We start from the raw sequence: 22,241 nt of genomic DNA on the forward strand, positions 1-22,241 counted from the left end.
GAAGAAGATTAAAAGCCATGTCCCTGGTGCTTATGCTAGATTGAGGGGAGTCAACACTGGGGTCCGATATCTAATACCACAGATGACATTGAAGAAAATGTGAATGGAGGCAGAGTGATTGAGGCCAAAAGTTTGATCAGTAGGATAGAGGCGCAAAGAAGTGAAAGCTTATCAGTGATACTGAGGTTTGAGAATGTTTTGCTGGGAAAAGTACAGATATTGAATCTATGGAATCCTGTTAGAGAATTTGTTCTATATGCCCTGTGGTGTTTTAAATGCCAGAAGAATGGGACTTTTAGCTGCTGTAAAGGAAAGAAAAGTTGTGCCAAGTGTGGAGGGGAACATGATTACAGTGAATGTGGAAGCAATGTGAAGGTTAATTTGCTGTAATTGTGGGGGAGAACACAGTGCAGTATTTGGTGGATGCCAGGTGCATAGAGAGGCTTAGAGAAAATGGAACAGTCGTGATGTATCATATTTTGAGGCTGTAAGACGATTTGATTTGATACAGCCTGGATTTGAACCAGGATGTCTGTAGTGACGCTCCAAGCACTGATATGCAGTGCCTTTGACCACTGCGCCACTCAGGAGAGGTGAATTCCAGCTTTCCAACGGTGCAGATTTATTTAGGCTCCCCAGTGCTGATGGAAAGGCAACAACATAGAAGTAAGTAGGGATTTATTTGGCTGAGATGATTATTTTCACGGTAGTACAGAATTGGGCATATCATTATTGATCGTACATTCCAATACAGTAGGTGGCGGCATGCACTTCAAACGTTTGTTTGCGGACCGCCATGATATCAAAGAAGAAGAAGTAAAAAGAAGCGCGCGAGATAGAAACTGGAGCGCGGACTAACGTCAGCGTACCCAGCCCTCCGACAAAACCGAGTTTCATGGACTATATACTACAAAAAAACACAGATTTGCTCGTGGTATATAGTTTGGGAATCTATGCACGACGTGGTTGACAAAAATATACAATTGTATTTTAGCTAAGGGCTTTGGTGGTAAAACGAAGTTAAATGTCCTGGTGGTTGCGCGGGTAAGTAATCTGATTCTAACTTTGTTAAGGTTACAGCAGCTGTTGGACAAATATCAATGTCGACTCCACTTCCTATGTTTTCAATAGGACAGGGGTCAATGCACCATTTATCATTTCTGAGATTACTGGATGTCCTTGATTATTTTTGCGCGTTTACGTGATTTTAATGCGCTTTTGTAACCCTACCAGGGGTGATGTCAGATGTTTTGAACGTTAGCTAGCCAAATGTCATGAAACAAATGTATCCAAGGAATTTTCTAATACATACCGGTTTAATCGGAAAGCTCGAAATGTCGGCCACAAACGTTAGTTAACTGAATCTAGCTATGTAGCTAGTGAATCAAAAATGCATTGTGTGACAATTTAAGTTTGCGACCCACCCATGTCAGCTACTTTGCAGGGAATAGAATGCATGCATACTAGATTTGGGGGCTGGTCAGTTTCTGTTAAAGAAAGAATGCTCTAGATAATCTCTGCAATCTCTGCATTGATCTCTACCACACCCAGTTGACTGGTTGCTTGTCTTTTCAGAGAGGATGGGGAGGAGGCTATGTATCAGGACACCGACTCTGATGTGGCTGAACAGAGAGACTCTGGAAAGGTCAAAGTGAAATGGACACAAGAGGAGGTGAGTTCATTTATAGATCAGGGGGACATGGTTGGTTATTTGCAGCAAGTGAGGATGAGTTGGCTACTTTGCTCTTCATAAAATGGCTGTCCTTTATTCTCAGGATGACAATCTGAAAGCATTGGTCCAAAGCCTGGGACCAAATGACTGGAAACACATAGCCAGTTTTTTACTGGTGAGTTATATTGAGAGATTACAGTATATATTCTGTAATATCTAGTTGACAATGCAAATAATACAAAAGACTCCAATTTGCTGTCTGAAGGGTTGTGTGGTTTCTATTGCATGAAATCATTAACTGTATGGTAACCCTTCTGCACAGAATCGCTCAGAACATCAGTGCCAGCACCGGTGGTTGAAGGTTCTGGATCCAGATCTGGTTAAAGGGCCCTGGACCAAAGAAGAGGACGAGAAGGTAAGTGGTGTGATGGCGACCATTCTACAATCACAGGGTTCACACAAGGTGCTTAAAGTACTTGAATTTGGCACTCTGAAATTCAAGTACAGGAATACTTTGAAAATCTGACATTTTCTCAAATTAAAATAAGAGAACAGATGTTTATGAAAAAATGGATTTGTCTTTATTTTTCAAGCAGACTACCCAGTTTTATTTCCTCATGTGTTTTGTGCTCTGGTTGCCAGGCTAGCTTGATCATTCCACCCACACTGCCACTCAGCCAGGCAGGTACAGAACTGACTGATTAGGCGCCACCAAAGGTCACATCGATAGCTAAAATGTCAGGTAAATGTAGATTCAATCCTGCCTTTTGTGCGTATGGAGAATTTCTAGGATCTTTTATTTCAGCTCATGAAACATGGGACCAAAACTTTTATTTATTTAAAAAAAATATATATGTTTAACCTTTATTTAACCAGGTAGGTCAGTTGAGAACATGTTTTCATTTACAACTGCGACCTGGCCAAGATAAAGCAAAGCAGTGCGACACAAACAACAACACAGAGTTACACATGGAAAAAACAAACATACAGTCAATAACACAATAGAAAATATATATATACAGTGTGTGCAAATGAGGTAAGATAAGGGAGGTAAGGCAATAAATAGGCCATGGTGGCGAAGTAATTACAATTTAGCAATTAACACTGGAGTGATAGATGTGCAGAAGATGAATGTGCAAGTAGATACTAGGGTGCAAAGGAGAGAAAAAAACAATATGGGGATGAGGTAGTTGGATGGGCTATGTACAGGTGCAATGATCTGTGAGCTGCTCTGACAGCTAATGCTTAAAGTTAGTGAGGGATATATGAGTCTCCAGCTTCAGTGATTTTTGAAATTCGCTCCAGTCATTGGCAGCAGAGAACAGGAAGGAAAGGCGGGGCAGTCATTTGAGAATTTATATTTTTGTTCATTATAGTTTACCCACCTTTTTTTTTTTACCACTACATCACTGGACCCAACCACCCCACATTGTGTAAGGTGCAAAAAATGCGTCAGACTTTGACATTGCGAGCGTGGGTGAATCGGCCCTGAAGAGCGACATGAAGGGACAACGCTGCGTCCTGCGCTGGTGCCAGTTCTACATTGTGGCTTTTTCTCTGCAACAAACTCCAGAGCTTTGTTTACCAATCACCTCATTCACAGGAGCGCCTGGCTGCTGCTTTATCAAGCGGTGTCCGTTTTCCTCACACAGCCCACCCGGCCCTTCTCCCGACCGGCGACACTAAAGGTGCCAGTCGGAAGGAAGCTAGTTGCTTTTTCATAGCTATTAAGTAGTAGAAACCCAAATACCCAACAAAAATACAATACAGTCATTAAGCTGGAATTGTGTAGTAATGCGAATAGGAAATGTGTGTTCACCAGTAGGCCCCAAAACTGTGCTGATCACTACTCAAATTACAACATCATCAGTACTGACTTACTATTCATGTATGTAGTGAAATTATTGAGTAGATCTTGTAAAGTAGTGATGTAATTAGATTTTTTTTCATGTGGCTGTAATGATATACTGCCATCAGGTGGCGACAAGAAACAATTGCATTATAGGAACTATTACAACTTGATGGTCCTTGAAAATATATATTTGTGCTTGAAAAGTACATGAATGTTCTTGAATTTTACTTGGCACTGTCTGTACGAACCTTGCAATCAGTTCAGATAATAAGATGGCGCCGGAGAACAAGGCAGACGTTTTACGTATTCCTAACCAATTGTGTTATTTTGTTTGTTTGTTTGTTTGTGTTGTTTGTAACTTATTTTGTACATAATGTTACTGCTACTGTCTCTTATGACCAAAAAGAACTGCTGGACTTCAGAACTGCGATTGCTCACCATGTAATTGGCAGAATCCTTTAACGAGCCTGACGTGAATGATATACTGCTTTCCCGGGAACAGGCCCAGATCCCCGTCATTTGTGTGAAAAGAAGGCGGAGAAAAAGGGTCCGGAGGGCGGGCTGCCTTCGTAGGCGATCGAATAAACCTCCACTTCCTTCCATTCTGCTAGCAAATGTGCAATCTTTGGAAAATCAAATCGATGACCTATGCGGAAGATTAAACTACCAACGGGACATTCAAAACTGTAATAGCTTATGCTTCACGGAGTTGTGGCTGAACGGCATTATCAACATGCAGCCGTCTGGTTATACGCTGTATCGGCAGGAAAGAACAGCGGCGTCTGGTAAGACAAGGGGTGACAGACTATGTATTTTTGTAAATAACAGCTAAGGAAGTCTCTATGGAAGTCTCAAGGTTTTGCTTGCCTGAGGTAGAGTATCTCATGTTAAGCTGTAGACCACACTATCTACCTAGAGAGTTTTCATCTGTAGTTTTCGTAGCTGTTTACATACCACAGACTGATGCTGGCACTAAGACTGCACTGAATGAGCTCTATTCCGCCATAAGCAAACAGGAAAACGCTCACCCAGAGGCGGCACTCATAGTTGCTGGGGACTTTAATGCAGGTAAACTTAAATGTGCAACCAAAGGGGGAAAAAAACCTCTGGCCCACCTTTACCCCACACACAGAGACTCATACAAAGCTCTCGCTTGCCCTCCATTTGGCGAATCTGACCATATTTCTATCCTCCTGATTCCTGCTTACAAGCAAAAATTTAAGCAGGAAGCACCAGTGACTCGATCAATAAAAAAGTGGTCAGGTGAAGCAGATGCTAAGCTTCAGGACAGTTTTGCTAGCACAGACTGGAATATGTTCCTGGATTCCTCCGATAGCATTGAGGAGTACACCACATCAGTCTTTGGATTCATCAGTAAGTGCATCGATGACGTGGTCCCCACAGTGACCCTATGTACATACCCCAACCAGAAGCCATGGATTACAGGCAACAACCACACTGAGCTAAAGGGTAGAGCTGCCGATTTCAAGGAGCGGGACTCTAACCTGGAAGAAATCCCGCTATGCCCTCCGACGAACCAATACAGGACTAAGATCGAATCATAACACACCAGCTCTGACGCTCGTCGGATGTGGCAGGACTTGCAAACCATTACAGACTACAAAGGGAGCAGAGCCGAGAGCTGCCCAGTGACACGAGCCTACCAGACGAGCTCAACTACTTCTATGCTCGTTTCGAGGCAAATGACACTGAAACATGCATGAGAGCACCAGCTGTTCCGGAAGACTGTGCGATCACGCTCTCCACAGCCGATGTGAGAAAGACCTTTAAAACAGGTCAACACTCACAAGGCCGCTGGGCCAGACGGATTACCCGGATGTGTACTACGAGCATGCCCTGACCAACTGGCAAGTGTCTTCACTGACATTTTCAATCTCTCCCTTTCTGAGTCTGTAATACTAACATGTTTAAAACAGACCACCATAGTGCCTGTGCCCAAGAACACTAAGGTAACCTGCCTAAATGACTACCGACCCGTAGTACTCACGTCTGTAGCCATGAAGTGCTTTGAAAGGCTGGTCATGGCTCACATCAACACCATTATCCCAGAAACCCTAGACCTACTCCAATTTGCATACTGCCTTATCAGATCCACAGATGATGCAATCTCTATTGCACTCCACACTGTCTTTTCCTACCTGGACAAAAGGAACACCTATGTGAGAAGGCTATTCACTGACTACAGCTCAGCGTTCAACTCCATAGTGCCCTCCAAAGCTCATCAATAAGCTAAGGACCCTGGGACTAAACATTTCCCTCTGCAACTGGATCCTGGACTTCCTGACGGGCTGCCCCCAGGTGGTAAGGGTAGTTAACAAAACATCCTCCATGCTGATCCTCAACACGGGCCCCTCAGGGGTGCGTGCTCAGTCCCCTCCTGTACTCCCTGTTCACGCATGACTGCATGACTCCAACACCATCATTAAGTTTGCAGATGACACAATAGTGGTAGGCCTGATCACCAACAACAATGAGACAGCCTTTAGGGAGGAGGTAAGATACCTGGCTGTGTGGTGCCAGGACAACAACCTCTCCCTCAATGTGATCAAGACAATGGAGGTGATTGTGGACTACAGGAGAAGAGAACCGAGCACGCCCTCATTCTCATCGACAGGGCTGCAGTGCAGCAGGTTGAGAGCTTCAAGTTCCTTGACGTCCACATCAACAACTAACTAACGTGGTCCAAGCACACCAAGACAGTTGTGAAGAGGGCACGACAAAACCTATTCCCTCTCAAGAGACTGAAAAGATTTGGCATGGGTCCTCAGATCCTCAGAAGGTTCTACAGCTGCACCATCGAGAGCATTCTGACCAGTTGCATCACTGTCTGGTTTGGCAACTGCTCGGCCTCTAACTTCAAGGCACTACAGAGTAGAGGTTGACCGATTTATGATTTTTCAACGCCGATAGCGATAGATTTATTGGAGGACCAAAAAAAGCCGATACGATTTAATCAGCTGATTTATTTATATATTTGTAATAAGGAGAATTACAACAATACTTAATGAACACTTATTTTAACGTAATATAATAAATAATATCAATTTAGTCTCAAATAAATAATGAAATATGTTCAATTTGATTTATATAATGCAAAAACACCGTGTTGGGGAAGAAAGTATGTGCCATGTAAAAAAGCTAACGTTTAAGTTCCTTGCTCAGAGTATGAGAACATATGAAAGCAGGGGGTTCATTTTAACATGAGTTTTCAGTATTCCCAGTTAAACAGTTTTAGGTTGTAGTTATTATAGGAATTATAGGACTATTTCTCTCTCTACCATTTGTATTTCATATACCTTTTGACTATTGGATGTTCTTATAGGCACAATAGTATTGCCAGCCTAATCTCGGGAGTTGATAGGCTTGAAGTCATATACGGCGCAATGCTTGAAGCACAGCGAAGAGCTGCTGGCAAACGCAGGAAAGTGCTGTTTGAATGAATGCTTACGAGCCTGCTGCTGCCTACCACCGCTCAGTCAGACTGCTCTATCAAATATCAAATAGACGTAATTATAATAAATACACAGAAATACGAGACTTAGGTCATTAATATGGTCAAATCCGGAAACTATAATTTCGAAAACAAAACCTTTTATTCTTTCAGTGAAATACAGAACCGTTCCGTATTTATATAACGGGTGATGCCGTTACATTGCACAACCTTCAATGTTATGTCATAATTATGTAAAATTCTATCAAATTAATTATGGTCTTCGTTAAAAATAAATGGTCTTCACACAGTTCGCAACGAGCCAGGCGGCCCAAACTGCTGCATATACCCTGACTCTGCTTGCACAGAACACAAGAGAAGTGACACAATTTCCCTAGTTAAAATAAATTCATGTTAGCAGGCAATATTAACTAAATATGCAGGTTTTAAAAAATATATATACTTGTGTATTGATTTTAAGAAAGGCATTGATGTTTATGGTTAGGTACACATTGGTGCAACGACAGTGCTTTTTTCACGAATGAGCTTGTTAAATCATCACCCGTTTGGCAAAGTAGGCTGTGATTCAATGATAAATTAACAGGCACCGCATTGATTATATGCAACGCAGGACAAGCTAGACGAACTAGTAATATCATCAACCATGTGTAGTCATGTTAAGATTGATTGTTTTTTTTACAAGATAAGTTTAATGCTAGCTAGAAACTTACCTTGGCTCCTTGCTGCACTCACGTAACATGTGGTCAGACTGCACACAATCTCCTCGTGGAGTGCATTGTAATCGACCATAATCGGCGTCCAAAAATGCTGATTACTGATTGTTATGAAAACTTGAAATCGGCCATTCCGATTAATCGGTCGACCTCTACTACAAAGGGTAGTGCGTACGTCCAAGTCCATCACTGGGATCAAGCTTCCTGCCATCCAGGACCTCTATACCAGGCAGTGTCAGGGGAAGGCCCTAAAAATTGTCAGAATCCAGCCACCCTAGTCATAGATAGCTCTCTCTGCTACCGCATGGCAAGCGGTACCAGAGCGCCAAGTCTAGGTCCAAGAGGCTTCTAAACAGCTTCTACCCCAAGCCATAAGACTCCTGAACATCTAGTCAAATGTCCACCCAGACTATTTTCATTGCCCCCACCCCCCCCCCACCCTCCTCTTTTACACCGCTGCTACTCTCTGTTGTTATCATCTATGCGTAGTCACTTTAATAACTGTACCTACATGTATATATTACCTCAACAAAACCCCCGCACATTGACTCTGTACCGGTAGCCCCCTGTATATAGTCTCGCTATTGTTATTTTACTGCTGCTCTTTAATTACTTGTTACTTTTATCTCTTATTCATATTTTTTTTAACTGCATTGTTGGTTATGTGCTCGTAAGTAAGCATTTCGCTGTAAGGTCTACCTGTTGTATTCGGCGCGTGTGACTAATAAAATTTGAGTTCTACTAGACTTCTTTGTGACAGCAAAGTTGAGTTCTATCAACAGTCGTCCAGTCAGATCTCAGAATCATGTCTGTTGTACAACAAGAGGGTAATATACCTTCCACTGGCTGCTTTGACTCCTGTCTTATACTGCAGACATGGAGCCACATTTCCAGACAAACTTCAACCCTGCATTCCTCTCCACAGGTGATACAACTGGTGAAAAGGTATGGCAACAAGCAATGGGCCATAGTGGCTAAGCACCTGAAGGGCCGTGTGGGGAAGCAGTGCAGGGAACGCTGGCACAACCACCTCAACCCGGATGTGAAGAAGTCGTCCTGGACAAAAGAGGAAGACCTCGTTATTTACAAGGCCCACTGCATGCTGGGAAACCGCTGGGCTGAGATTGCCAAGCTGCTCCCCGGAAGGTAGCTATCTTGACTGGTACTCCAGCTAAGAGAATCCCTCTACCATGTCTGTGCTGAAATGTCAGGATCACTCTGAACATATTTTGTGATGATTGCAATTTTTTTGTATTTTTAAAATGTATTTCACCTTTATTTAACCAGGTAGGCTAGTTGAGAACAAGTTCTCATTTACAACTGCGACCTGGCCAAGATGAAGCATAGCAGTGTGAACAGACAGCAACACAGTTACACATGGAGTAAACAATAAAAAAGTCAATAACACAGTAGATAAAAAGAAAAAAAAGGAGTCTATATACATTGTGTGCAAAAGGCATGAGGAGGTAGGCGAATAATTACAATTTTAGCAGATTAACACTGGAGTGATAAATGATAAATAAGTGAGATACACCTGCTGGAGCGCGTGCTACGGGTGGGTGTTGCCATCGTGACCAGTGAACTGAGATAAGGTGGAGCTTTACCTAGCATGGACTTGTAGATGACCTGGAGCCAGTGGGTCTGGCGACGAATATGTAGCGAGGGCCAGCCGACTAGAGCATACAGGTCGCAGTGGTGGGTGGTATAAGGTGCTTTAGTAACAAAGCGGATGGCACTGTGATAAACTGCATCCAGTTTGCTGAGTAGAGTATTGGAAGCCATTTTGTAGATGACATCGCCGAAGTCGAGGATCGTTAGGATAGTCAGTTTTACTAGGGTAAGTTTGGCGGTGGGAGTGAAGGAGGCTTTGTTGCGAAATAGAAAGCCGATTCTAGATTTTATTTTAGATTGGAGATGTTTGATATGAGTCTGGAAGGAGAGTTTACAGTCTAGACAAACACCTAGGTACTTATAGATGTCCACATATTCTAGGTCGGAACCATCCAGGGTGGTGATGCTAGTTGGGCGTGCGGGTGCAGGCAGCGACCGGTTGAAAAGCATGCATTTGGTTTTACTAGCGTTTAAGAGCAGTTGGAGGCCCCGGATGGAGTGTTGTATGGCGTTGAAGCTTGTTTGGAGGTTAGATAGCACAGTGTCCAAGGAAAGGCCGGAAGTATACAGAATGGTGTCGTCTGCGTAGAGGTGGATCAGGGAATCGCCGCAGCAAGAGCAACATCATTGACATATACAGAGAAAAGAGTCGGCCCGAGAATTAAACCCTGTGGCACCCCCATAGAGACTGCCAGAGGACCGGACAACATGCCCTTCGATTTGACACACTGAACTCTATCTGCAAAGTAGTTGGTGAACCAGGCAAGGCAGTCATTTGAAAAACCTAGGCTACTGAGTCTGCCGAATATGGTGATTGACAGAGTTGGTCAGGTCGATGAAGACGGCTGCACAGTACTGTCTTTTATCGATGGCGGTTATGATATCGTTTAGTACCTTGAGCGTGGCTGACGTGCACCCGTGACCAGCTCGGAAACCAGATTGCACAGCGGAGAAGGTACGGTGGAATTCGAGATGGTCAGTGATCTGTTTGTTGACTTGTCTTTCGAAGACCTTAGATAGGCAGGGCAGGATGGATATAGGTCTGTAACAGTTTGGGTCCAGGGTGTCTCCCCCTTTGAAGAGGGGGATGACCACGGCAGCTTTCCAGTCCTTGGGGATCTCAGACGATATGAGAGGTTGAACAGGCTGGTAATAGGGGTTGCGACAATGGTGGCGGATAGTTTCAGAAATAGAGGGTCCAGATTGTCAAGCCCAGCTGATTTGTATGGGTCCAGGTTTTGCAGCTCTTTCAGAACATCTGCTGTCTGGATTTGGGTAAAGGAGAAGCTGGGGAGGCTTGGGCGAGTAGCTGCGGGGGGTGGAGCTGTTGGCCGAGGTTGGAGTAGCCAGGAGGAAGGCATGGCCAGCCGTTGAGAAATGTTTGAAGTTTTCGATTATCATGGATTTATCAGTGGTGACCGTGTTACCTAGCCTCAGTGCAGTGGGCAGCTGGGAGGAGGTGCTCTTGTTCTTCATGGACTTTACAGTGTCCCAGAACTTTTTGGAGTTAGAGCTACAGGATGCAAATTTCTGCTTGAAAAAGCTGGCCTTTGCTTTCCTGGCTGCGTGTATTGGTTCCTGACTTCCCTGAACTGTTGCATATTGTGGGGACTATTAGTTGCTATTCGAATAGTCGATGCTATTCGATGCTATTGCAGTCCGCCACAGAATGTTTTTGTGCTGGTCGAGGGCAGTCAGGTCTGGAGTGAACCAGGGGCTATATCTGTTCATAGTTCTGCATTTTTTTGAACGGAGCATGCTTATCTAAGATGGTGAGGAAGTTACTTTTAAAGAATGACCAGGCATCCTCAACTGACGGGATGAGGTCAATATCCTTCCAGGATACCCGGACCAGGTTTATTAGAAAGGCCTGCTCGCAGAAGTGTTTTAAGGAGAGTTTGACAGTGATTAGGGGTGGTCGTTTGACTGCGGACCCGTAGCGGATACAGGCAATGAGGCAGTGATCACTGAGATCCTGATTGAAGACAGCGGAGGTGTATTTGGAGGGCCAGTTGGTCAGGATAAGGTCTATGAGGGTGCCCTTGTTTACAGATTTAGGGTTGTACCTGGTGGGTTCCTTGATGATTTGTGTGAGATTGAGGGCATCTAGCTTAGATTGTAGGACTGCTGGGGTGTTAAGCATATCCCAGTTTAGGTCACCTAACAGAACAAACTGAAGCTAGATGGGGTGTGATCAATTTGAATGGATTGGTGACATTTAGGAACAGCATTTTGTTCCACATCATTAGTTCACCTTCGTACTCCACATCTTCATTACTACAACATTATGTTCAAATGTGCCCTTCCAGGACAGATAATGCTGTGAAGAACCGCTGGAACTCAACCATCAAGCGTAGGGTTGAGATGGGCTTCTTTAGTGGGGTGGATCCTACTCTGAAGCATCATCAGGTGGAAGCCGAGGAGGGCATGGCCCACCACAGTAAAGATCAGCAGGTACAATTGAAGTCGGAAGTTTACATACACTTAGGTTGGAGTCATTAAAACTTGTTTTTCAACCACTCCACAAATTTCTTGTTAACAAACTATAGTTTTGGCAAGTCGGTTAGGACATCTACTTTGTGCATGACACAAGTAATTTTTACAACAATTGTTTACAGACAGATTATTTCACTTTAAATTCACTGTGTTACAATTCCAGTGGGTCAGAAGTTTACGTACACTAAGTTGACTGTGCCTTTAAACAGTTGGAAAATTCCAGAAAAGATGTCATGGCTTTAAAAAGCTTCTGATTGACTCAAATGATGTCAATTAGCCTATTGGAGGTGTACCTGTGAATGTATTTCAAGACCTACCTTCAAACTCGGTGCCTCTTTGCTTGACATCATGGGACAATCAAAAGAAATCAGCCTAGACCTCAGAAAAAAGACCTCTACAAGTCTGGTTGATCCTTGGGAGCAATTTCCAAACGCCTGAAGGTACCACGTTCATCTGTACAAACAATAGTACGCAAGTATAAACACCATCTGACCACGCAGCCGTCATACCACTCAGGAAGGAGACTCGTTCTGTCTCCTAGAGATGAACGACTTTGGTGCAAAAAGTGCAAATCAATCCCAGAACAACAGCAAAGGACCTTGTGAAGATGCCGGAGGAAACGGGTACAAAAGTACCGTATCTATATCCACAGTAAAACAAGTCCTATATCGACATAACCTGAAAGGCCTCTCAGCAAGGAAGAAGCCACTGCTCCAAAATTGTCATAAAAAGTCAGACTACGGTTTGCATCTGCACATGGGGACAAAGATCGTACTTTTTGGAGAAATGTCCTCTGGTCTGATGAAACAAAAATATAACTATTTGGCCATAATGACCATCGTTATGTTTGGAGGAAAAAGGGGGAGGCTTGCAAGCTGAAGAACACAATCCAAACCGTGAAGCACGGGGGTGGCGGCAGCATGTTGTGGGGGTGCTTTGCTGCTGGAGTGTCTGGTGCACTTCAAAATAGATGGCATCATGAGGGAGGAAAACTATGTGGATATATTGAAGCAACATTTTTCAAGACATCAGTCAAGAAGTTAAAGCTTGGTCGCAAATGGGTCTTCCAAATGAACAATGACCCCAAGCATACTTCCAAAGTTGTGGCAAATTGCTTAAGGACAACAAAGTCAAGGTATTGGAGTGGCCATCACAAAGCCCTGACCTCAATCATATAGAAAATTTGTAGGCAGAACTGAAAAAGCGTGTGCGAGCAAAGAGGCCTACAAACCTGACGCAATATCAGGAGGAATGGGACAAAATTCACCCAACATATTGTGGGAAGCTTGTGGAAGGCTACCTGAAACGTTTGACACAAGTTAAACAATTTATAGGCAATGCTACCAAATACTAATTGAGTGTATGTAAACTTCTGACTCACTGGGAATGTGATGAAATAAATAATAGCTGAAATAATTAATTCTCACTGCTGTTATTCTAACATTTAACATTCTTAAAATAAAGTGGTGATCCTAACTTACCTAAAACAGGGATGTTTTTTACTAGGATTAAATGTCAGGAATTGTGAAAAACTGAGTTTAAATGTATTTATCTTCTGACTTAAACTGTAGGTTCCGCTTGACATCAGTTTGACATCTGTGACATCTCTGCACTGTAATCGTTATTTGAATGTTGTGCTGTGAAACATCATTTGTTATGTTTCTACAGATGGACTATGATGGTTCTATGGAGAGGGATTCAGACCAAGACACTACACTGCTGGTAAGAATTCAAACACTGGATGCCGGCTATCTTCTATGTGGGGGTAAAAGGCAGATAAACTGTAGTGTTTTGTGTGACAAATATATAGTGTAGTAGATACAGAGCGTGTTAAAATATCACCAACCTATGCTGTTTTTCAAGGTAGAACACATTGTTCCGGTAGCTGTTTGTGTTCATTCATATCCAGTTCGTCTTTACTTCTCTCTCTCATGCTGATTTTCAAGCTTATGTCGCCCGTACAGGAGAATACCATTACATCCACTGTGAGAGGCGAACCAAGGGAAGCAGGCTCCCACAAGGCTGTCTCTCCTCAACAGTCAAAGACACCCAAAAGTGAGCCAGACACCCCAGGACGTGAGCTGAATACCAATAGCTGGGTGGTGGACAGCTCAGGCTTCCTCTCTCCCAACGGCTCAAGCTTAAAGGAGGTGATGGATATGGTGGATGGGGTAAGAGTTCTGGATGGGTTGTAATACCTCAGTCTTCTTAGTTTCACAACGTTAATCTTGTACTTTGCATAAATCACCGAAGAAGTCATATTTGTACAGATACAGTGGAGTAGAAAAGTATTTAGTCAGCCACCAATTGTGCAAGTTCTCCCACTTAAAAAGATGAGGCCTGTAATTTTCATCATAGGTACACTTCAACTATGACAGGCAAAATTAGAAAAAAAATCCAGAAAATAACATTAGGATTTTTTATGAATTTATTTGCAAATTATGGTGGAAAATAAATATTTGGTCACCTACAAACAAGCAAGATTTCTGGCTCTCACAGACCTGTAACTTCTTCTTTAAGAGGCTCCTCTGTCCTCCACTCGTTACCTGTACTAATGGCACCTGTTTGAACTTGTTATCAGTATAAAAGACTCCTGTCCACAACCTCAGAAACAGTCACACTCCAAACTCCACTATGGCCAAGACCAAAGAGCTGTCAAAGGACACCAGAAACAAAATTGTAGACCTGCACCAGGCTGGGAAGACTGAATCTGCAATAGGTAAGCAGCTTGGTTTGAAGAAATCAACTGTGGGAGCAATTATTAGGAAATTGAAGACATACAAGACCACTGATAATCACCCTCGATCTGGGGCTCCACGCAAGATCTCACCCTGTGGGGTGAAAATGATCACAAGGGAGGACCTGCAGAGAGCTGGGACCAAAGTAACAAAGCCTACCATCAGCAAGGGCATTGAAGATGAAACGTGGCTGGGTCTTTCAGCATGACAATGATCCCAAACACACCGCCCGGGCAACGAAGGGGTGGCTTCGTAAGAAGCATTTCAAGGTCCTGGAGTGGCCTAGCCAGTCTCCAGATCTCAACCCCATAGAAAATCTTTGGAGGGAGTTGAAAGTCCGTGTTGCCCAGCAACAGCCCCAAAACATCACTGCTCTAGAGGAGATCTGCATGGAGGAATGGGCCAAAATACCAGCAACAGTGTGTGAAAACCTTGTGAAGACTTACAGAAAACGTTTGACCTCTGTCATTGCCAACAAAGGGTATATAACAAAGTATTGAGAAACTTTTGTTATTGACCAAATACTTATTTTCCACCATAATTTGCAAATAATTTCATAAAAAAATCCTACAATGTGATTTTCTGATTTAAAAAAAAAAAAATTCTCTTCTCATTTTGTCTGTCATAGTTGAAGTGTACCAATGATGAAAATTACAGTCCTCTCATCTTTTTAAGTGGGAGAACTTGCACATTTGGTTGCTGACTAAATACTTTTTTGCCCCACTGTATGTAAAACAAGATGTAGAGTATGACTAGATTTGGGGCAGACCTAGCTTGGGACATGATATTTCATTAACTGTTTCTTGCCCTCCACCAGGACCTAGATGGATGGTGCAACATGTCTGTATTTGATCTGCCAGAGGAGAGCCAGAGCCCAAAGCGGACCCAGTTCCGTCTGGAGGGCAGCACCCTGCAGGAGCTGAGCAAGGGCAACCGGGGAGAGCTGATCCCCATCTCCCCTGGAGGAATCACTCCACCCTCCATACTGACCCGCCGCAGCCGCCGTCGCATCGCTCTGTCTCCTGACTCCAACTATTCCAGGTCCCCCAAGAGCACCCCGGTCAAGGTCCTGCCCTTCTCTCCGTCACAGGTAATCGCTCGACCACCATGACCTAACACAGTGAGATGACTCATCAGTGCCTTTTACTTTGTACAGAATTATGTGTGTATGTATATATATTTATCTCACACACACACACTACCATTCAAAAGTTTGGGGTCACTTAGAAATATCCCTGTTTTTGAAAGAAAAGCACATTTTTGTTCATTTTTAAAATAACATCAGATTGATCAGAAATACAGTGTTAATATTAATGACTATTGTAGCTGGAAATGGCTGATTTAAAAAAATAAATGTAAATGGAATATCTACATAGACGTACAGAGGCCCATTATCATCAACCATCACTCCTGTGTTCCAATGGCGCGTTGTTAGCTAATCCAAGTTTGTCATTTTAAAAGGCTAATTGATCATTTAAAAAACCTTCTGCAATTGTTAGCACAACTGAAAACTGTTTCTCTGATTTAAAGAAGCAATAAAACTGGCCTTTAGACTAGTTGAGTATCTGGAGCATCAGCATTTGTGGGTTCGAAATGACCGTTTTCAAGTTTTCATAACAATTGGAAATCGGTATTAAAAAAAAAAAAAATTAAAAAAAATATATATATATATTATATAAATAAATAAATAATAATAAAAAATATTTTTTAATTTTTTTTTACACCTTTATTTAACTAGGCAAGTCAGTTAAGAACACATTCTTATTTTCAATGACGGCCTAGGAACGGTGGGTTAACTCCCTTGTTCAGGGGCAGAACGACAGATTTTTACCTTGTCAGCTCAGGGATTCAATCTTGCAACCTTACAGTTAACTAGTCCAGCGCTCTAACCACCTGCTTTACATTGCACTCCACGAGGAGCCTGCCTGTTACGCAAATGCAGTAAGAAACCAAGATAAGTTGCTAGCTAGCATTAAACTTATCTTATAAAAAACAATCAATCAATCATAATCACTAGTTAACTACACATGGTTGATGATATTACTATTTTATCTAGTGTGTACTGCGTTGCATATAATCGATGCCGTGCGCATTCACGAAACAGGACTGTCGTTGCTCCAACGTGTACCTAACCATAAACATCAATGCCTTTCTTAAATCAATACACAGAAGTATATATTTTTTAAACCGGCATATTTAGTTAATATTGCCTGCTAACATGAATTTCTTTTAACTAGGAAAATTGTCACTTCTCTTGCGTTCATTGCACGCAGAGTCAGGGTATATGCAACAGTTTGGGCCGCCTGGCTCGTTGCGTACTAATTTGCCAGAATTTTACTTAATTGACATAACATTGAAGGTTGTGCAATGTAACAGGAATATTTAGACTTATGGATGCCACCTGTTAGATAAAATACGGAACGGTTCTGTATTTCACTGAAAGAATAAACGTTTTGTTTTCGAGAGGATAGTTTCCGGATTCTACCATATTAATGACCTAAGGCTCGTATTTCTGTGTGTTATTATGTTATAATTAACTCTATGATTTGATAGAGCAGTCTGACTGAGCGATGGTAGGCACCAGCAGGCTCGTAAGCATTCATTCAAACAGCACTTTCGTGCGTTTTGCCAGTAGCTCGTCGCTGTGCTTCAAGCATTGCGCTGTTTATGACTTCAAGCCTATCAACTCCCGAGATTAGGCTGTTGTAACCGATGTGAAATGGCTAGCTAGTTAGCAGAGTGCGCGCTAATATTGTTTCAAACGTCACTCGCTCTGAGATTTGGAGTAATTGTTCCCCTTGCTCTGCATGGGTAACGCTGCTTCGAGGGTGGCTGTTGTCGATGTGTTCCTGGTTCGAGCCCAGGTAGGAGCGAGGAAAGGGATGGAAGGTATACTGTTACACTGGCAATACTATAGTGCCTATAAGAACATCCAATAGTCAAAAGTATATGAAATACAAATCGTATAGAGAGAAATAGTCCTATAATAACCACAACCTAAAACTTCTTATCTGGGAATATTGAAGACTCATGTTAAAAGGAACCACCAGCTTTCATATGTTCTCATGTTCTGAGCAAGGAACTTAGCTTTCTTACATGGCACATATTGCACTTTTACTTTCTTCTCCAACACTTTGTTTTTGCATTATTTAAACCAAATTGAACATGTTTCATTATTTATTTGAGGCTAAATTGATTTTATTGATGTATTATATTAAGTTAAAATAAGTGTTCATTCGGTATTGTTGTAATTGTCATTATTACAAATAAATATATATTTTCTTTGACAATAATTGGTATCGGTGTTGAAAAATCATATTCAGTCGACCTCTAGTTGAGATGTCTGTTACTTGAACTCTGTGAAGCATTTATTTGGGCTGGTAACTTATCCTCTGCAGCAGAGGTAACTCTGGGTCATTCCTGTGGTGGTCCTCATAAGAGTCATGATGGTTTTTGGAACTGCACTTGAGGAAACTTTGAAAGTTCTTCAAATTTTCCACATTGCCTGACCTTAAAGTAATGATGCACTGTCGTTTCTCTTTGCTTATTTGAGCTGTTCTTGCTATAATATGGACTTGGTCTTTTACCAAATAGGGCCATCTTCTGTATACCCCCCTACCTTGTCACAACTCAACTGATTGGCTCAAACGCATTAAGGAAAGACATTTCACAAGTTAAGAAGGCACATCTGTTAATTGAAATACATTCCAGGTGACTACCTCATGAAGCTGGTTGAGAGAATGCCAAGAGTGTGCAAAGCTGTCATCAAGGCAAAGTGTGGCTATTTGAAGAATATCAAATATAAAATATATTTTGATTTAAGACTTTTTTTGGTTACTACATGATTCCATATGTGTTACTTCATAGTTTTGATGTCTTCACTATTATTCTACAATGTAGAAAATAAAGAAAAACCCTTTTGACCGGCTGTATACAGTACCAGTCAAAAGTTAAGACACACCTACTCATTCCAGTGTTTCTCTTTACTTTTTTCTACATTGTAGAATAATAGTGAAGACATCAACACTATGAAATAACACATATGGAATCATGTAGTAACCAAATCAAAATATATTTTTGATTCTTTAAGTACCCTTTGTCTTGATGACAGCTTTGCACACTCTTGACACTTTTTTGTTGTTGTTACTACTTGATTTCATGTGTTATTTCATATTTCTGATGTCTTCACTATTATTCGACAATGTAGAACATAGTAAAAATAAAGAAAACCCCCTGAATGAGTAGGTGTCAACTTTTGACTGGTAATGTACAGTGTGTTTTCCCCTAACCCTACCACTCCCCCTAATTGGCGTAAGCTAATTTGGCAACAACACTTAGGCTTCTACTTCCAGTTTATACATGCTATACACATTTTACGTACACACTATGTTTTACATTAGTTGTCTTATGTTGCTTTTAGTCCCGCCCTTCTGCTACCCCCAACCCCTCCCATCTATCTCTGAAGACCATCCAGTTTGGAGTTCCAATTTGCCATATTTTTCAACTGTCACCAATGATGTTGCCAAAAACACATTCTACCAATTGTTATATCCCTCACATTAAATGGCATAATTTTTATTTATATGGTATGATTGCAAATGGATGTCGGGAGGTCACATTTACTTTGAATATGTTTCCAGTTCCTCAACATGTGGACCAAACAGGACAACTTTGAACTGGAGAATCCATCCCTCACCTCTACCCCAGTCTGTAGTCAGAAGTCCACGGGTACCACACAACTACACCGTGATAAGACTCCACTCACACAGAAGGAAAACTCTGTGTTTGCGTCCAGGCTTTACTCAAACTCGGTGTATGTAATAAGTCGTTATTGACACACACATTTCTTGTATGTAGTAAGTGATTATTAGGATGCAATATGATGACTCTCTTGTGGCAAAATATAATGTTATTTCATTTTTTTATTTTTGTAAAGGTTCATCACACCCAACCACAAGTCAAATCTTGACAAAACCCCGCGGACTCCAACTCCATTCAAGAATGCCATGGAGAAGTATGGTCCTCTGCAGCCTCTGGTGAGTCCCTCATTCACTACAGATGTCAACGAAAGCAATTGAATTGTCTGTGTGTATAATCTATTCGATATTCCACAGAGAAAGCATGTTCTTTCTTTATGTCTTAGCCTCAGACTCCGAACGAGGAGGACTTGAAAGAAGTCCTCTTGAAAGAGACTGGGATTGAGCTGATCTTGACGGATGAGAGTCCACTTGAGCAAAGACGCAAGCAGGTGGTGAGTGATGAAAGATGGCAGGAGGAAGTTTACACCTAAGAACAACCATTTACTTCAACCAATGCTGCTTCTCAGTTTTAATGAATGGTCTGAATATGTGGTCCATTCCTTTTGGTTCCAGCATCGACCTACAATGAAGAAAGTGCGTAAATCTCTGGCCTTGGATGTCATGGACTGCAAAGAGACGGTCACCTCCAGGCATCAGTCCATTAAGTTTTTGCCCCAACCCTGTCCTAAGGTACATGGACGAAATGGTTATGCTGTAATTGTTTATAGTGTTTTCATTGATTTTGGATGTTGTCTTGTCTTTGTTACAGGCTGAGATGTCTCTCAACTCCTCGTCCTTTTGCATGAAGAGAGAATATAAAGAGGAGAATGTTCTGGATCAGGGCTTCTGTTTAGGACCCAGGGAGAGTTGTGCATATTCCAACCCAGTGCCACCAACCCCAGTAAGTATCATAATGTTATGTCTTGTTATATTTTAGAATATGTATTTCCCTTGTTTGTTTGTATCTGAAGTTATTGATATGCATTGTTGTGTCTTTAGATGTCCCAGGCATGGGAAGCAGTGGTATGTGGACAGACTAAGGACCAACTTATAATGACAGAGAAAGCAAGATGTTACCTCCGCTCACTAAAATCCCACGCTCCCAACCGGGCCCTCATCCTGTCCTGAGCCCTCCCTCACTACCAAGTTCTCATTTATGCCATGTTCACATGCTATCAGAGTTGGGGAAATTCCTATTTGTATCTGGGAAGTTTCACTTAAACAACCCAATGCCAGCAGCATACCACCCTGCATCCCACAGATGGCTTGTATCTGAAGCTAAGCAGAGTTAGTCCTGGTTGGTCCCTGGATGGGAGACCAGATGCTGCTGGAAGTGGTGTTGGACGGCCAGTAGGAGGCACCCTTTTCCAATAACCCAGGGCAGTGCCTGGGGACGTTGCCCTGTGTAGGGTGCCGTCTTTCGGCTGGGAAGTTAAACGGGTGTCCTGACTCTCTGTGGTCACAAAAGATCCCATGGCACTTATCGTAAGAGTAGGGGTGTTACCCCGGTGTCCTGGCTAAATTCCCAATCTGGCCTTCATACCATCATCCCCAGTTTACAATTGACTCATCCATCTCCTCTCCACTGTAACTATTCCCCAGGTCGTTGCTGTAAATGAGAATGTGTTCTCAGTGAACTTACCTGGTAGAATAAGGGTTAATAAAATAGTTGGATTACAAGTGAGAAAATGTTGTTGCAGAGTTGTGACGTTTTACCAGTGCCCTTTTACTTTTTCAAACAAAAGATGACATCAGTTTTTGACAACTACAACCTCATCAATATGGAGAATGTAGCTAGTTTGACGATATTGTCAATGCTAAGCAAGCTAGCTGTTTATCAAGATTTGGTTGAAGAATGGTTCTGACCAAAAAGTACATGAATGAAACATTCGTATTTCCGTCATCACAACTAAGAAATAGGAAGTTCTGACAAGCACGTGAATGTGGCATAACTCTCTGCTGTGCAGACATTTTCATTGTGTTAAACATGTTTAATGTAACTATTCCTAAGTTTATTGTGTTGGTATTCTTTCATAGCAAGGTTATGTGTTTGTTATAGGTTTCTAAAAGGTTTTGAAAAAATGTTGATGCCGTGCTATGTTGAGCAAGCTCAACTGAACTGAAGTAGTGGATACTTGTAAATATGGGGGGAAATGTTTATTGTAGGGCAACTTTATCATGTTATTTCAAGTTTTTCCAAATGTAATGTTTGAATCTACACACACCATTTCCTAGTAAGTTTTACCACAGCCCATCAACAATTGAATAATCCACACTTGCATCACGTTTGTCATACTCAAAAGTAATGTAAAGGTCTATCGTCTTCATGTTTTCATTTTGATATCTCAAGTATACATGTCATTTTGCACTGACATCTATCAGTATTGCGTTTCAGTTGTAACTGTCTCATGCATTTGATTACCTGATCAATCAATAATGAATGGAAACAAATTGACCCAAGTGAACAGAGAGTTGTTGAGGGGTTGCTGAAATGTTTGTTTCCTATGATCTATTTTTACGTTATGTAGTCTACTAGCCAATCTAAGGTTTATTATAGGCTACTATTTTATTAAGAATAGAATGTGATGTGACTATGAATCATCATACATTCAGGTTGCTCTATTCCCATGTCCAAAGTTGTATAGATTTGATAAGATTATGGTGCTTTGAATTACAGAATGTTTCTGCTGAAAACTGATCATTTTCCGCTTGCAGATACGATGTATGAGTAAATTATCTGCTGACCTCTGTAAAAAAAATATATATATATATATAACATTTTATGAACAATTTGTTTAAATGCACAGACAATTTTACAATGTGTGATTGAACAAGTAATACATCTATGATGCCATCTTAGAAGTTGCCTTTTATTGACCTAGTAGGTT

General features: G+C 41.8%; 1 protein-coding gene across 1 annotated transcript; it reads left to right on the plus strand.

Moving 5' to 3' along the window:
* Positions 1 to 778: 778 nt before the first annotated feature.
* On the plus strand, positions 779 to 22,212 carry LOC110527850 (myb-related protein B). The gene is made up of 15 exons (XM_021609411.3): positions 779 to 1,044; positions 1,576 to 1,672; positions 1,776 to 1,847; positions 1,995 to 2,087; positions 8,635 to 8,855; positions 11,630 to 11,774; positions 13,485 to 13,538; positions 13,781 to 13,987; positions 15,372 to 15,644; positions 19,195 to 19,367; positions 19,491 to 19,590; positions 19,698 to 19,805; positions 19,927 to 20,043; positions 20,123 to 20,254; positions 20,353 to 22,212. The coding sequence occupies exons 1-15, from the start codon at positions 1,025 to 1,027 to the stop codon at positions 20,479 to 20,481; spliced, it is 1,941 nt and encodes a 646-aa protein (XP_021465086.1). The 5' UTR covers positions 779 to 1,024; the 3' UTR covers positions 20,482 to 22,212.
* Positions 22,213 to 22,241: the final 29 nt, after the last annotated feature.

The sequence above is a fragment of the Oncorhynchus mykiss genome, chromosome 7 (genome assembly GCF_057628025.1).
Source record: "Oncorhynchus mykiss isolate SJ-2025 chromosome 7, ASM5762802v1, whole genome shotgun sequence".
In the NCBI taxonomy this organism is placed as follows: domain Eukaryota; kingdom Metazoa; phylum Chordata; class Actinopteri; order Salmoniformes; family Salmonidae; genus Oncorhynchus; species Oncorhynchus mykiss.

Bases quoted from the DNA above. Each gene is read 5' to 3' on its own strand.
- LOC110527850 (XM_021609411.3), top strand. From the start codon at position 1,025: ATGTCCTGGTGGTTGCGCGG. The intron at 15,645-19,194 runs GTAATCGCTCGA...ATATGTTTCCAG, and splicing joins TGCCCTTCTCTCCGTCACAG to TTCCTCAACATGTGGACCAA. The intron at 19,806-19,926 runs GTGAGTGATGAA...TTTTGGTTCCAG, and splicing joins AGCAAAGACGCAAGCAGGTG to CATCGACCTACAATGAAGAA.